Source organism: Onychostoma macrolepis, chromosome 19, assembly GCF_012432095.1.
Source record: "Onychostoma macrolepis isolate SWU-2019 chromosome 19, ASM1243209v1, whole genome shotgun sequence".
Lineage (NCBI taxonomy): Eukaryota > Metazoa > Chordata > Actinopteri > Cypriniformes > Cyprinidae > Onychostoma > Onychostoma macrolepis.
This window is the reverse complement of record NC_081173.1, coordinates 30,751,994-30,766,124: the sequence shown is the minus strand read 5'-3', so window position 1 is coordinate 30,766,124 and position 14,131 is coordinate 30,751,994. Positions and strand designations below refer to the sequence as shown.

General features: G+C 38.6%; 1 protein-coding gene across 1 annotated transcript; it reads right to left on the bottom strand.

Annotated features, from left to right (window-relative positions):
* Positions 1 to 7,604: 7,604 nt before the first annotated feature.
* Positions 7,605 to 13,503, bottom strand: eomesa (eomesodermin homolog a). The gene is made up of 7 exons (XM_058754751.1): positions 13,055 to 13,503; positions 11,673 to 12,526; positions 11,296 to 11,450; positions 10,490 to 10,611; positions 9,826 to 9,984; positions 9,680 to 9,741; positions 7,605 to 8,761 (listed from the first exon to the last, which is right to left on the bottom strand). The coding sequence occupies exons 2-7, from the start codon at positions 12,395 to 12,397 to the stop codon at positions 7,984 to 7,986; spliced, it is 2,001 nt and encodes a 666-aa protein (XP_058610734.1). The 5' UTR covers positions 12,398 to 12,526; positions 13,055 to 13,503; the 3' UTR covers positions 7,605 to 7,983.
* Positions 13,504 to 14,131: the final 628 nt, after the last annotated feature.

Sequence of the window (14,131 nt, the reverse complement as noted above, 5' to 3'; positions counted from 1 at the left end):
GCATGATGCTTTATGTATATTTTAGCATATTAAAAATGCCTCTCAGTTGCACTGAAAGTTTATTTAAAGAAAATAATGCTTTTTATTCATCAAAGATGCATTAAATTGGTCAAAAGTGACAGAAATAATTTGTTACATTATAAATATCTTTACTATTTCAAATAAATGCTGTTCTTTTGAACTTTCTATTCATCTGTGACTCCTGACACATAAAATGTATCACGGTTTCCACAAAAATATTGGGCATATTTAAATATTTAAACATGATAATAATCAGAAATGTTTCTTGAGCAGCAGATCAGCATATTAGAATGATTTCTGAAGGATCATGTGACACTGAAGACTGGAGTAATGATGCTGAAAATTCAGCTGTGCATCACAGAAATAAATTACATTTTATATTATATTCACATAAATGATTTTACTATTTTTTTTTTTTTTAATTTTGATCAAATAAATGCAGCCTTGGTGAGCAGAAGAGACTTATTTTTTTTAAAAACATTAAAAAAACCATCAAAATGACAGATTGGTTTGTATTATTTGTGGTGCTTTGGAATACTTGATTCTGATTGGTCAATGTTATTGTTGTCCCGTGCAAAGGATTCCCTACATAGCTGTGCTAGTCTTTCTTCTAATGAAATAGTTTGCACTACAATATTTAATTTACATTAATTTATTTGATAAGTAGCTCTAAAATGCAGAATGGTTTGGAGCAATATATTATTATTTCAGTGTTAAAACAGTGAAAGCCAATGAACAAAGTGTGTGTGTGTGTGTGTGTGTGTGTGTGTGTGTGTTTGTGGAGCGGGTTATTCAGGATGGAGGTTATCAAGTGTGTTGCATTTGTTCCCCGGGGTGATGGAGAGATAGCATCCCTCTTTCCCTGGGGCTCTGGAGGGATGGAGGGATGTTGTTTTTCTTTTTTTCCAGCGGTTTGGACCCTACAGGGACATCCTAAATCTGTCGGACGCTCCTCAAAGTGCCAGTGCATTGATTTCAGCTACCGCGACTTTCCAGCCCGCCGGCTACGGACAACACGCTCCCTGTACACACACACACACACACACTTCACTGGAACTTGTTTGCGGTCATGTTGGAAGCTTTAGTGCTCCGTGTGTCTGCTGGTGTCTCTGGGGAGAGCCACAGGGGGCACTGGTACCGAACGACGCCCCCGACCCGCCATCCTGACCCAGAACTGATGAAGTAAAAGTGTGGCTGCGTTCAAAATGGACTTTTGGCATACTAGTTACTGTACAGTGAACAGTAGACCTATATGAATCAGTGCCCATTGTGCATCAAGAAGTCATATGCTGTATTGTATTCACATGATCTCCAAATGAGCATTTTTAATTCAGCAAATGAGATCATTCCAGAATTTCACATTTCCAACCCAATTTTAGCCTATGTAAAATCTTCTTAAAGGTACAGTACAACCCTTCCAAACCCATAAGACTTTCATTCATCTTTAGAACACAAATAACGATATTTTTAATGAAACCTGTCTCTCCTTTGGTGCTACCAAAATTTGAAGATCCTAAAAGGTCATAAATGCATCATAAAATGAATCCATATGAATCGAGTGGTTTCATTAATGTCTTTTGAAGAGATACGATTGCTTTATAAGATGAACAGGTCATATTTGATGCACTCTATCATAATAACTCAAATGATAAATTCAAATAAACCCCTAAATTAAATTTGTCCATCATGCGTTCATATTTCTTTGCAAGATGACCAATTAAATGCTTGATTCATATGAATTAATTTAAAAATGCATTATGACCTTTTTTGGATCTTCTAGGTTTCGGTTATCTGGACTTTTAACTGTCTGGTCTCATTAAAAATATCTTAAGTCTGATAGGTTTGGAATGACACGAGGGTGAATAAATGATGACAGAATTTTCATTTTTGGATGAACTTCGTTTAACTTTTCATTTGATCAAAATGTATACTGCAGGTTTTGACAAGAGTTTTTCATGCATAAAGTAAGTTTGCATACTATATGCATGTTAGTATTCTGAACATAGCCAGGGTTTTGTTTTTCTAAATCAGTGCTGGTGTGTTCAGTCTTATGCAGAAGTTTGATTTTACAGTATGTGTGTGTGTGTTGGAGTTGTTCTCCAGTGGAAAAGCCCGGACCCTCCCAGGACGGCAAGGGGTGTCTGAAATCAATTCAGTGTTAAGTGCAGGTCTGAGCAGGGGACAGTTTCAGGCCCCAACACTGTTATTCACGCACTACTGACCCAGACCATACACACACACACACACACACAGTAGTACAGCCACCGACCCACAGGCCAGGATACAGCTGGACAATCTGTGTGATCACGACCCAGCACAACAGACCTGACCTCCTCAAATCAGCCTAAAGAGTCAGATGAATCTGAGAACAGACTGATCTCAGTTCTTTCTCATTCCCCACACCTCCTCCTGAAGCTATGTCCATTCACTCCGTTCGTGTTAGAGGACTGTTTCACTGTCTGTTACTGATGTTTCAGGGCATTAAAGGGATAGTTCACCCAAAAATAGAGACTGTCATCATTTGATCACTTTTATATAGTTTATTTATTTCGTGAAACAAAAGAGATGTTCCACTGCTACTGGTCAAAATGTTCAAATAATATATATTTTTTTAATAATAATGTTTTCAAAGCAATGTTTTCTTTTCTGCTCACAAAGCCTGCATTTGTTTGATTAATTATACAGTAAAAACAGCAAAAATGTTAAATATTATTACAACTGTAAATAACTTATTTCTATGATAGAAATGTCTGATGAAAATTTTCATCAGACATTACTCATCTTCAGGGTCTCATGATACTTCAGAAATCATTCTAATATGCTCATATATATATATATATATATATATGATAAAATAAAATGCTGTTTTGCAGCAAGAAGTGACAATTTTTTTTTTTTTTTTTTTAATTTTTGCACTAAATTCATGTTTTCCTAAGTTTTACACCTAAAACCTAAAATCAAATGCGAAGTGCTATGAAGACGTATCAGTGCAAAGTCATATTAGTGCAAAGACAAAGCTGCAGCAATCACACAATGACTAGTGAAATACTACTCATTTTATCTTATTGCCAGACACATTTGGTTATAGAATAAATGAATCATGGGTGATCAACTGCAGTTGCATGAGGCAACGCTGACAGATGTCACTATGTCTTATGACAAGAAATTACTTAAAAAGATTACTTAATATGAACTTTCTCATGTTGCTGCTCTCACTGTTCATGATTTAAGCCAACAATGCCGCATTTCTCCGAGCTCTTGCTGCTTTCATGTTGTTGGCATGTACCAAATCGGTTCAAACATAAAGCCAGTGCAATATAAAAGCGGTCTGGAGTGAATCTGGATCACTTCCTCTTTGGAAATCCCTTCAGGTGTCTGATGGCCCGGGATCAGACGGGTCGTGTTTTTCTCTCCTCGTTTACATGCTGTGACTCTCGACATGCAGAGCGCAGGTGAAGTGTCTATTGATTAGTGGAGTTCCTGCATTAATGCGTGTTAGTGTCACAGTCGATTGACTTGTTGTAAGAGTACAGTTCCTGTCCTCCCAAAGCTCAGGGTCATATGTGCACGTGATCCATTAGCTAAACGAACAAGACAAGATCAGACATCCTCCAGTTCAATCTTAAAGCGCCACGACACAAGGAGAAAACTTTCCTTTAGAGGTGGGGAAATAAAATAAAAACATGCCACCGCAACCTAATTTCATATCTATCAGCCACCAGATCTCTACTGGAATGAGTCACTGAAAAACCTACTACTAATTAACTACTGGCATATCATTTAAATGTCAGCATGTGTGCTGTGTTTCATTGACATCATCTCCACATAGGCCTCGAATCAATTTGAATCACCATTTGTTTGCTAACGAGCGTAGTGTAATGTTTGATTAAATGTTTCCTGTTGGAGCAAGAGATGAAACACACTCAAGGGCTTGAGGGCTTTAGTTTATGTAGCATTAGCCATGATTTGCTATTTAGTGGTTAATATAATGTTGGAGAGATACATTCTTAACCTAGATTATTGGATTATACAAAAACATTTATAAGGCTCGCATACAAGATTATTCCAACTATATTTTTGGTCTGTTTTTACGAAAGATAAAATGTGCAACACTAAAGTTGTTTTTGTCATCTTTCTGGAGCACATGGACATATCTATCTTATTTTGCATGATAATATTTACATGAATGTGCGAGACTTCCAGTTTATTAGCCACTATATAGCCAAATAAACAAAGCACAGGAAAAGGTCAATTATTTGCGTTCCAAACCAGTGTGTTTATGACTATGATAATAAATTAAAATAACATGTTAACAAATACAAGTTTTCAATATTAAGCATCAAAGTGACTCTGGTACATGTAAAATAACTGGAAGTGAATAACAACGGAGGCCGCGCACATTCATGTTACAAAAGCTGTGATGTTAAAAATAAGGTGACTAGAAAGCTATCAGGCATGACTGAAAGACCCTAAAAAGCCAATTTTTTAATTGTATTCTTCTTTGATTTTTTACAGCGATTGGCAGCCAACATCAGTGGTGCATTACTGTCACCTACTGTACTGGAGTGTGAACTGGGGCTAGACAGAAATAAACCATATCTAGAAGGAAGTCCTTCCTTCTCCCTTCTTCCCACACTCTTAAAAATAAAGGTGCTTCAAAAGGTTCTTCACAGCGATGCCATAGAAGAACCATTTTTGGATACACAAAGAAGCATTCAGTCAAAGGTTCTTTAAAGAACCATCTCTTTCTTACCTTTTTATAATCTGAAGAACCTTCTTTCGCCACAATGAAGCTTTTGTGAAACAGAATGTAAAGGTTCTTTATGGAACCATTTAGACAAAAAGGTTATTTTATGGCATTGTGAAGCATCTTTATTTTTAAGAGTGCACTCTCCCCTTTTATAATAGGCTACTAATGATTTCCAAAACTGTAATCTGTCCTATTTGCTAAACCAGTGTCAGTAGGAAGCTAAATAAATGTGTAGGCCTACTCATACCAAGTTTCCCCCCTTAAGTGAATTCCCTTGCACCCCCAATTTCCTTATGCTTTCTTTCATCTTTATCCTTTCTCTCTCATACTTTTGACATTCAAGTACCACGTGTTCAACAAATTCATACCGTCCTTATGCTTACCTATAAAATGTAAACACTTATTTAACCCACATTATTTCTTCCCTTTGATTCCTTGCTGCGACCCTCCCTTTCCCCACCTTCTGTTGTATGCTGTATAAATGTCTCCCTTTCTCCTCTCTATCCCAACTAGTCTGGCTCTTTTCCATAATCTCCATCCATATTTTTAAAGCCTCTTTTCAAATGAAGTGCCACACTTTTGTCTTCTGGGACTCGCGAACTCAGGGTCAGAAACCGCCCGTGAACGCGCATCAGCAGCAGCTAGGCGCGCGCGTCCGCGCAGATGCTCGTCACCGGCAGGAGTTGGTGCACGCTGCGCGCGGCGGATCGCGGTGATCCGGTCTGGGATTCGCTGACACGGTTGATGAAGGAGCACAGAACATTTTTAGCCCCGCTACCCCCATCAATACCCCGCCCAGGGCAGATGATCTCAGCGCCATCAGGAGCTCAGCATCATTAGAAGGTGTTAATTGGAGTTAGTCGGAGTCTTCGCTTTCTGTCAAAAAGTCTGACAACAGAATTCATTAGACTTAAAAATACCGGGGCATTGAAATGAATTCAAGAGGGATTCGCTGATGAGGAAAGATTGTGAGCTGACAGACAGAACAGAGCTCCAAGAGGGTCCAATTCTCATTAAAGATGCCAAATATGGGCCCAACCTCGTGCATCTCGCTTAAGTTTATCATCACGACCAGCATCTCATATTTGATGCGTAACATTCACACTTTCATTGAGCTTCTTCCGAAAAATACAGCAGGAAGGAAGTCGCTTGCCTCCTCAATTAAGAAAATTGCAAGCGTCAGAAATTTAGGTTTAAAAACGAACGGTCTTTAATGATATAGTTCAACCTTAATCAGCTGCGCTTTTAAAAATGAAGTCTTCAAAACAACGTAAAGTATTTATTTTAATAAGCTCTTGATGTTTACTTAGGAGTTCTTTAGGTTTATGGGTTCTTAAAAAGCACATAAATGCTGTAAAGAAAATTTAAGAAGCTTGTTTCTCGCTGCTATTTAGAACAACATAAATGTGACCCTGGACCATAAAACCAGTCATAAGGGTCAATTTTTCGAAATTGAGTTTTATACATCATATGAAAGCTGAATAAATAAGCTTTCCATTGATGTATGGTTTGTTAATATCAGAATATTTGGCTGAGATACAATTATTTGAAAATCTGGAATCTTAAGGGTGCAAAAAAAATAAATAAATAAATAAATAAAACAAAATATTGAGAAAATTGCCTTTAAAGTTGTACAAATGAAGTCCCGTGGAATGCATATTACTAATCAAAAATTAAGTTTTAATATATTTACGGTAGGAAATTTACAAAATCATGATACATGATCTATAGGCTACTTAATGTTTTTTTTGGCATAAAATCGATCATTTTGACCCATACAATGTATTTTTGGCTATTTGTACAAATATACACATGCTACTTAAGACTGGTTTTGTGCTCCAGGGTCACGAATGCGTTCTATTTCTCGGACAAAATGTTGATCTGTTTGATGCATCGGAAGTACAATCGCGCGGTCACTGTAAAAGAAGCAGCTCTAAATGTGTTCAGAAGGGGTTGAAAAGGAAAATGTATTTGTGTCACTTTCACCTAAAGCGCAGAAAATAGTGCCATAAAACGCGAAGAGAGCAAATGAGGAACTGCGGTGACTTCCTCTGTCACATTCACCCAGAAATGCGTTTCGTATGATCCGAAATAACTCCGGGAAAAGCTGCTGAATATACAGGCGACCAACTCCAGCTCGCCAGAACACGTTCAAAATAAAGACATAACGACACGCAGGCGTTCAAATAAAGACATAACGGTGCGTTTGTGGTTGATCTGGAGATCGAGATCCATCGTGATGTTTCTGGAGAACGAGAAACAAAACGAATAGAATCTCGAAGAATAATTAGACTAGACGATTGTTCAGTGCAACATTTAAAAAGAATGATTCTGCTGAGCTTTAAGATTTAGAATATTAATACTACTACTACTACTACTAATAAAAACACTATAAAAACAATACTGATCTTTGGTTTATTGCACAAATTGTGGATAACTCTCAAATTGCTTTTAAGATGTTGAAATTTAAAAATGCAAAACATTTGGTTATATTTCAAAATAAACCAAAAAGCTTTTTTTTATTATTGTTCTGTGTGCTTTACAAACGTTTCGCTCGTTCCAGAGCAAAACCTGTTTGTTTATTAAAATATGACATGTTCACATTATAAACTGAACGTTTTAAACACGACTTGGAGTAAAATTAAATTAACGAATTTCATTGTAATAGTTTTTCTAATGAACAGGTTCATAAATAAGTGTAGTTTCAAATGAGATTTTTGTTAAAAATAAATAAATACACCAGCTATTAAGAAAATAAAAACTATGTATATTTAAAAATAAATAAATGAAATAGTTCAATGTAGCAGTGCAAATAAAGACAAAGAAAGTATGAAAAGCACATTTTATTTCACCTTTCATAACAGTGCCATGAGAACATTTGTACAAGATACATCACAATCTAAAGTGCACAAATACTGTACAACAGAGGGATCTTAAATAAAAGGAAAAACCACATTGGACTTCATAGAAAAATATGGTTAAAAAGAATTAAGGGCATGCTTTAAAAATAATCCAAAGTAAAAAAACAAACAAAAAAAAAACATTAAAATGAAGCATATTTCACAAATGAGCAAAAAATGAACAAGCACAACCGGGAGCACGAAAGCTTTGGCACTTGCAGATTAAAAGATTAAAAACACAACATGGGCAGATCACTTCAAACAAAACAAAGAAAGAGAGAGAGAGAGAGAGTTGACCCGAATAAGCAGTTCTTAAGGGCTCGTGTAGAAGGCGTAATAACCCATGGCTTTATGGCTCTCTTTATTGTACTCCTCAGAGCTCAAGTCCTCACACTTTATAGTAGGCGAAGCGTCTGTACTGGAGCCTCCAGGTGAAACGCGTCGCCTTTTACACGCCATCGAGTATCCGCTGGTGTCCCCCGAGTCTACAGCCTTCAGCACCGGCGGGGCCTCCATCCAGGGGCCGGTGCTGCCAGTCGTGGGGGCCACAGTGGAGCTCTCATCCTGCAGCTTGTCTTTAGAGGACAGCAGGTCGTCGGTGTACGCCGGAGGGCTCGGCCGAGGAGACCAAGGCAGGCCAGTGGTCATCTTCCTCTGGTACGAACTTCTGCTGCTCCAGCCGGCCGCCATGGAAGCGAAGGCCGAGTCGGGGTAATAGCTGAGAGCATGCGGACTCTGCAGCGGAAGCGGCTTGATGCCATACGGCAGGAGGCTGGAGGCCGAGTACTCACTGTCATAGGACAGGTCCAGTTTACCAGATGCCCCGCTTTGCTGGACAGGCCCCACGAACCAGCGTTGAGCTGAAGCCGAGCCGCCGGCCGAGTCTTCGCTCTGAGGAGAAAGCAGGCCGTTGGTCTGCGGCACGGCGCGCTCGCTGGCATAGAAGCGGTGGTTTTGCGGCAGGTTGTTTACAAACTGGTCTTGGAAGAAGGGCTGCATTGCATAGCGGGCGCCGGGGACAATCTGGTGCGACCGCGGAGAATCGGTAGGAGAGGGCGTCAGTCTGTCGCTCTCTGGAGCCGTGTACATCCTGAGAGAGAAGCGGCAGAGAAAGAGAAGAGGCTGTTAGCAGTTTGTCTTATCGCTCTAAAGTGAGGCTTTCTGATCAGCTGCTTAAAATATGATGACTGGGATATCAATCGATGCACAGTGGAAAAGATAAAGATAAAAAATGGTGCCGAAACAATTTGCACTCAGAAATTGCTATTAAATTTCACAATTAATTACAAAGAAACAGCAAGTAACACATTTAATTAAATGTGAAAATTTAAAGCAGAAAGAACGAAATGGTAATCTCTTGTAAAACATACTCCAACATACTTATATATAAAAAAAAAAATCTTTTTTTAAATTTTTTTTTTACAGATGTAGCTAAAGATCTTTACTAAAAAGAGGGGGGGAAATATAGTATTAAAAATATAAAAATGCAATTTAAATAAATAAATAAATATAAATAAATATATATATATATCTCTAAACATTAAATACATTAGTTATTTTTTAAATAATTAATAACATTACTGAAATGAAACAATTGTAATATTATTTAATGAACCTGAGCTGACATGAACAGTTGCATTTTTACTGATGCATAATTTTAGTTAATGCATTAACTATATTAACTAATGAGACCTTGTTGTAAAATGTTACCATATAAATATTGTAAACACGGTCCCAATTTATCCATGTTCACCCTTCATACTACAGAATTTTATAAACATTGCATTGCAGCGTAAATGCATAGAAAATTAAACTGGAAAATTTTCAATTTTGTATCATTTAAACCAAAGGTTTTCAGACTCTAAAAGTGAAATCTGGAGCTTGTGTGCTCATTTTTTGCTTCAAACTTTTTTAAAATAAAGGGACTGACAAAAGGAAGGCCTGTATTTTTTCGGAGAGGTTTCATAATTGGCTTATTGTCACTTTCTGTAGTATGAAATGCACTTACGAATCATAATTGTCTCTGAAGCCTTTTGCGAAGGGGTTGTGGTCGATCTTGAGCTGTGTGATCTGCAATTAAACAAACACCAGGAGTTCAGAAGCGGCACAAATGCAGAAGTGGCTGCAGGGAGCTGCGGCTGAGTTTCTGCTTACGTCTGTGTTCTGGTAAGCCGTTACAGCGATAAACTGGTTTTCAGGGAAAGTGAAGGTCTGTGTTTTAGCTTCACTGCTCATGTCCTCCACACCATCTTCTGTCACCTCCACGATGTGCAGCCGCGGCTGGTACTTGTGCAGGGACTGCAGGACGATCATCTATTTCAACACACACACACACAGAGTCAGACGGCATCGGTGTTTGTGCAAAGTTCATGGCCAGCGCTTGCAGTTAGACGAACAGAGGTGTCAAAGCCACACTCAAGACCTCTGAGATGACTGGAAGTTTCTACACACACACACATCTTTATCTTTAAAATGCACCAGAATGCATCAGTTCTTTGAAACATGTACGAAAATATCTCACAGTAAATAAGTAATATTTAAAGGTTCTGGTTTTTCCTCTATTTTTGGTGCTGAAGACAGTATGATTTACACTTTCATAATATAAAAACATAACTTTCCAACATTAACATGTCAGCTCTTTTTTATTTTTTTATTTTTTTGTGCAACAAAAGTCTAAATGAATAAAAAAAGTTCATGCATGTCTTTATACTATTTTCCCTCCACAATTCCTAAATCTAACATGGTAACTTATACATTAAAACACTGAATAGGCCTATTGCTCTACTTGTTTACCAGAGTTTGAGTGTTATTTGTTTACCTGAGTATTGTTGTTATTTGCGCCCTTGTTGTTGGTTAGCTTCAGTTTTCCGAACGATATTTCTTGCCTCATCCAGTGTGCTCCAGTGTTTGGTGATTCTGGGTGAACATAAACCTTGTTTCCTACAGAAAAACCAAGAATATTAATGTTTTGTGTGGTATTAAATTATTAATTTGCCTAAACAGACAGAAAAAGCAGCATTGAACTTTAGCGGTAAAAAGCTCCTTAGTGAAAAACAGATGTATCGTGACTAAGAGCGATTTGTTTTGAATAATTCTAATACATATAGGAGAATAACACGTCCACCCCCGCGTGTTCTCGAGTGCCATCGCTGCAAATCGCTCACGTTAAATGTGAAACTTGTTTCATTGCAAAATACACTCATTTTTAAACGAAATGACATGTTAAACGGTGGAAAAAATGATTGAGGTAAAATAAAACAAACGCGCGCAAATATAAACATTTTTGGAAATCGTAACCTCATATTTTAGTTTTAAAATATCTGGTAAATTATTTTAATAAATTCGTTGATTGTCATGCATTTCCATTACCAGCGAAGGTTTTATATGTTTTACCAATTCGTTTATAAACATCATCAAATTAAAATTGCAATTCCACTCAAAAAGTAAACAAAAACACAAATAACCTAATTTGTCTTTTCGATTTATTTAATTGCACAGTTTGCATGTTTGTTTAATTAAATTATAACAAAAACATTTGTCATGTTTAACTGAAGATATAACAGGTTGTCATGTTGCTCGAATTATTTTCATATCATCTCGGGGTTATTTTTTTTCTTTCCTCACCTTGCATGTTGTTGTCCGCTTTCCCGCAGGTGACCCATTTTCCGCCCTGAAATCTCCAGTGGTTCGGATCGGCCAGAATAACCTCCACAAACACGTTATAATGCGCGGTCAGGTTCAGTCCAGTGATATTAAAACTCAGAAAGGGGAACATTCGCCTGCGAATATGATTGTTAATAAAACACAAATTACGAATTAGGACGGATTCGGGTTCGTTTAATCATCCAGCGAAAATGAATTCGTTATTTAAAACAAGCTTATAATTTTATTAATTTATATTTTGCATATTTTGTGTTTGAAAAACAATTTTAAAATCATGCATTTATGTTCTAAATTGCTCTTTTTTTAAGCGAAACTTTACCAGAACTTCTCATTCTCACCTGCCCTGTTTGGTGATGATCATCTCGGTCTGATGGCGGTGAAATTTGAGCCACAGCGGTCTGTTGCACAGGTAAACCTGCGCCCTCGTCGCGGCTCCCGAACCGGGGATGGGCATCGAGCTCAAACCGGAGCCCGGTCCCGGATAGGACGGGTACAGGCACCCGGGACCCTGTCCGAACTGATACCCGCTCCCAAACTGACTGCGACCGGCGCACACGGCGGAGGAGAACCCGGCGGGCGGAAGAACCGAGCCGTAATGCAGAGACGACGAATACCTGGACCCGTTCGCGCCGCTGTACACCGACCCGGTTTGGCCTCCGTACGGGAAGAGAGAGCACGGATTGGTCACGTCGGAGCTCGGTTGGGTGGAGGATATGAAGTAGCGATCAGTGCCCAGCTCGTCGATGCTGTAACGGCGGGCGCTGGATAGCTCATCATCTCCACCGATCACCGGAGAACTTTTCCGTGCGTCCGGTGCGGCGGCGGATGCGGCTGCTTTATTCCCGGTGAAGCTCTCGCTGTCAGCCTCATCAATCAGCGCGCTCCCACCGCTCAAAAACTTCTTGGCACCGGAGCTCTGCTCCGCTTCAGTCCGGTCCATGTCCTGAAAGTCTATCTGCGTTGACCCTGGGCTGTTGTTGGTGCTCTCTGAGGACGACGACAGGTTATAGAAGGTCTTGGGTAAGTTTACAGATGCGCCAGGGAGGATGCTTTCTAACTGCATTCTTCAAAATACTGATGAGGATCAATCAAAAGCAGGTGAAGATCAATAAGTAGATCACACCAGGACGCGGATCCGTGCGCCCCGCAGCCTTGACCTCTGAAGCGACACCTCCGGATTTTCTACTGTAATCTGTGAGTGACAGAATTGTTTGAGAGAGTTTATATATGATCCAGCTCGAGGGGGCGGGGCTTTGGCAATTCGTGGCTTCTGACCGTTTTCTCATTGGCTCGGAGGCCTTCGTTTTAACTATACCATTTAAAACAAATACATTTTTTTGTACTTGTTTAAATTTTAGGGCTTCTATTTTTACTGACTTAAAATGTATCCTTGGTTGAAGGGAACTATTATTCAAAACAATGTTTTTCATATAGGCTGTAGCCTATTTAATTTGGAATGCCTACCATAATTGTAGTTTTTGACTAAAACTTTCCTCACAGAACATTTCAAAATTCGTTTCCAGCCAATTAATGAGTGTTAATTTGAGAATGACATTGAACCCACAGAGGAACTTGACACCGTTTTAGAAACACCGAAAACAAAACAATTAACGAGTCCTCCAGGCTGACCTGAGAACGGTTTTATCTAAATACACTGGATCTCGACTGAACTTGGCAACCCAAATAATTAACAAACGATTAACGAGGAAACCAAACTCACCACAGACTGTCAGGCAAGACCGCCATGCCCGAGTTTCTCTTGTAGCGGGGGTTAAAGTTGAACCCTCTCCGGCTCAGTGTGTTTGGGGTAGGTCGCGCACAGACGCTTTTCTCTTCTTTTCAACGCCAAAAAATAAAAAGATAAAAACTCTGCGATATTAGCGGCCAGCAGCGTAAGTTCTCTCTGCTGTTGACAACGAAACGCACAAGTAGCCGAAACATTCGAAAATTCAGTGAGATTGTAAAGTGTAATTACCCAAAGCATTTCCCATATTGAAAAGTGTTGTGCATTTACATAGGCTATTTAAGTGCCTAATCTACGTGTTCTAATGTGTATATCTATTGTGAACTCTTGTTTCGGCGTCTACATGATACGGACGAAAAACCGCAGGAGATTGTTTTCGGCGTGCACGAGGTGAGAGTGGTGTGAGGCGCGCGCGCGCGTCACCTGAGGGGTTCAAAAAAAAAAAAACCTGCTCCTGTAGTAATGATAATATGATAAGGCTTAAAAAATACTCCGTTTTAAAAACAAATGAATATACTTTTTTTCTTTTTTTTTTAGTTCAAGTAAATAAAAATACAATCATTCGTTTATTCATGTGTATTGTTTTATAATTAAAATTAATAATAAAAAAAAAATAATTAAAAACAGGCGTATCTTTTTGTTTACAATTATTAAGTAGCTAATAATACAAAAATTACTACTTTAAGTTACTGAATAAAGTCTTATCTCTAGAATACTCATATTAGGCTAGTTTATTAAATAGGCTTATGATTATATGTTTAAAGCGAAACATTTGCTGCGGAATATTACGTTTTTTTTAAAAGCTCGAAATAAGCAGGTTGTATTTATCAAAACGATTCAAATAATGTCCGAACACGTTTTCAAAACGAGAGAAAAAAAGAAGAAAAAAAAACACGCAGGTCAACAGATGGAAAAACAATTGAACCCCAGTTCACCATAAGGTAATATCTGATTGTCTTTATCATCAGGCGGTGGTAATAAAAAGAGAGGGGCGGGGGCAAATCCCACCCGGCTCAACCCCTTTCCAAGCTCAGGGAAACCGGCCAATTATTT

What these genes read in the sequence shown, in the direction of transcription:
- eomesa (XM_058754751.1), bottom strand. Translation starts at nt 12,397, where the DNA reads ATGCAGTTAGAAAGCATCCTCCCTGGCGCATCTGTAAACTTACCCAAG. An exon ending in AGCGGACAACAACATGCAAG is followed by an intron (nt 10,612 to 11,295) that starts GTGAGGAAAGAA and finishes GTTTTTCTGTAG; the next exon opens with GAAACAAGGTTTATGTTCAC. An exon ending in CAAATAACAACAATACTCAG is followed by an intron (nt 9,985 to 10,489) that starts GTAAACAAATAA and finishes GTGTTGAAATAG; the next exon opens with ATGATCGTCCTGCAGTCCCT.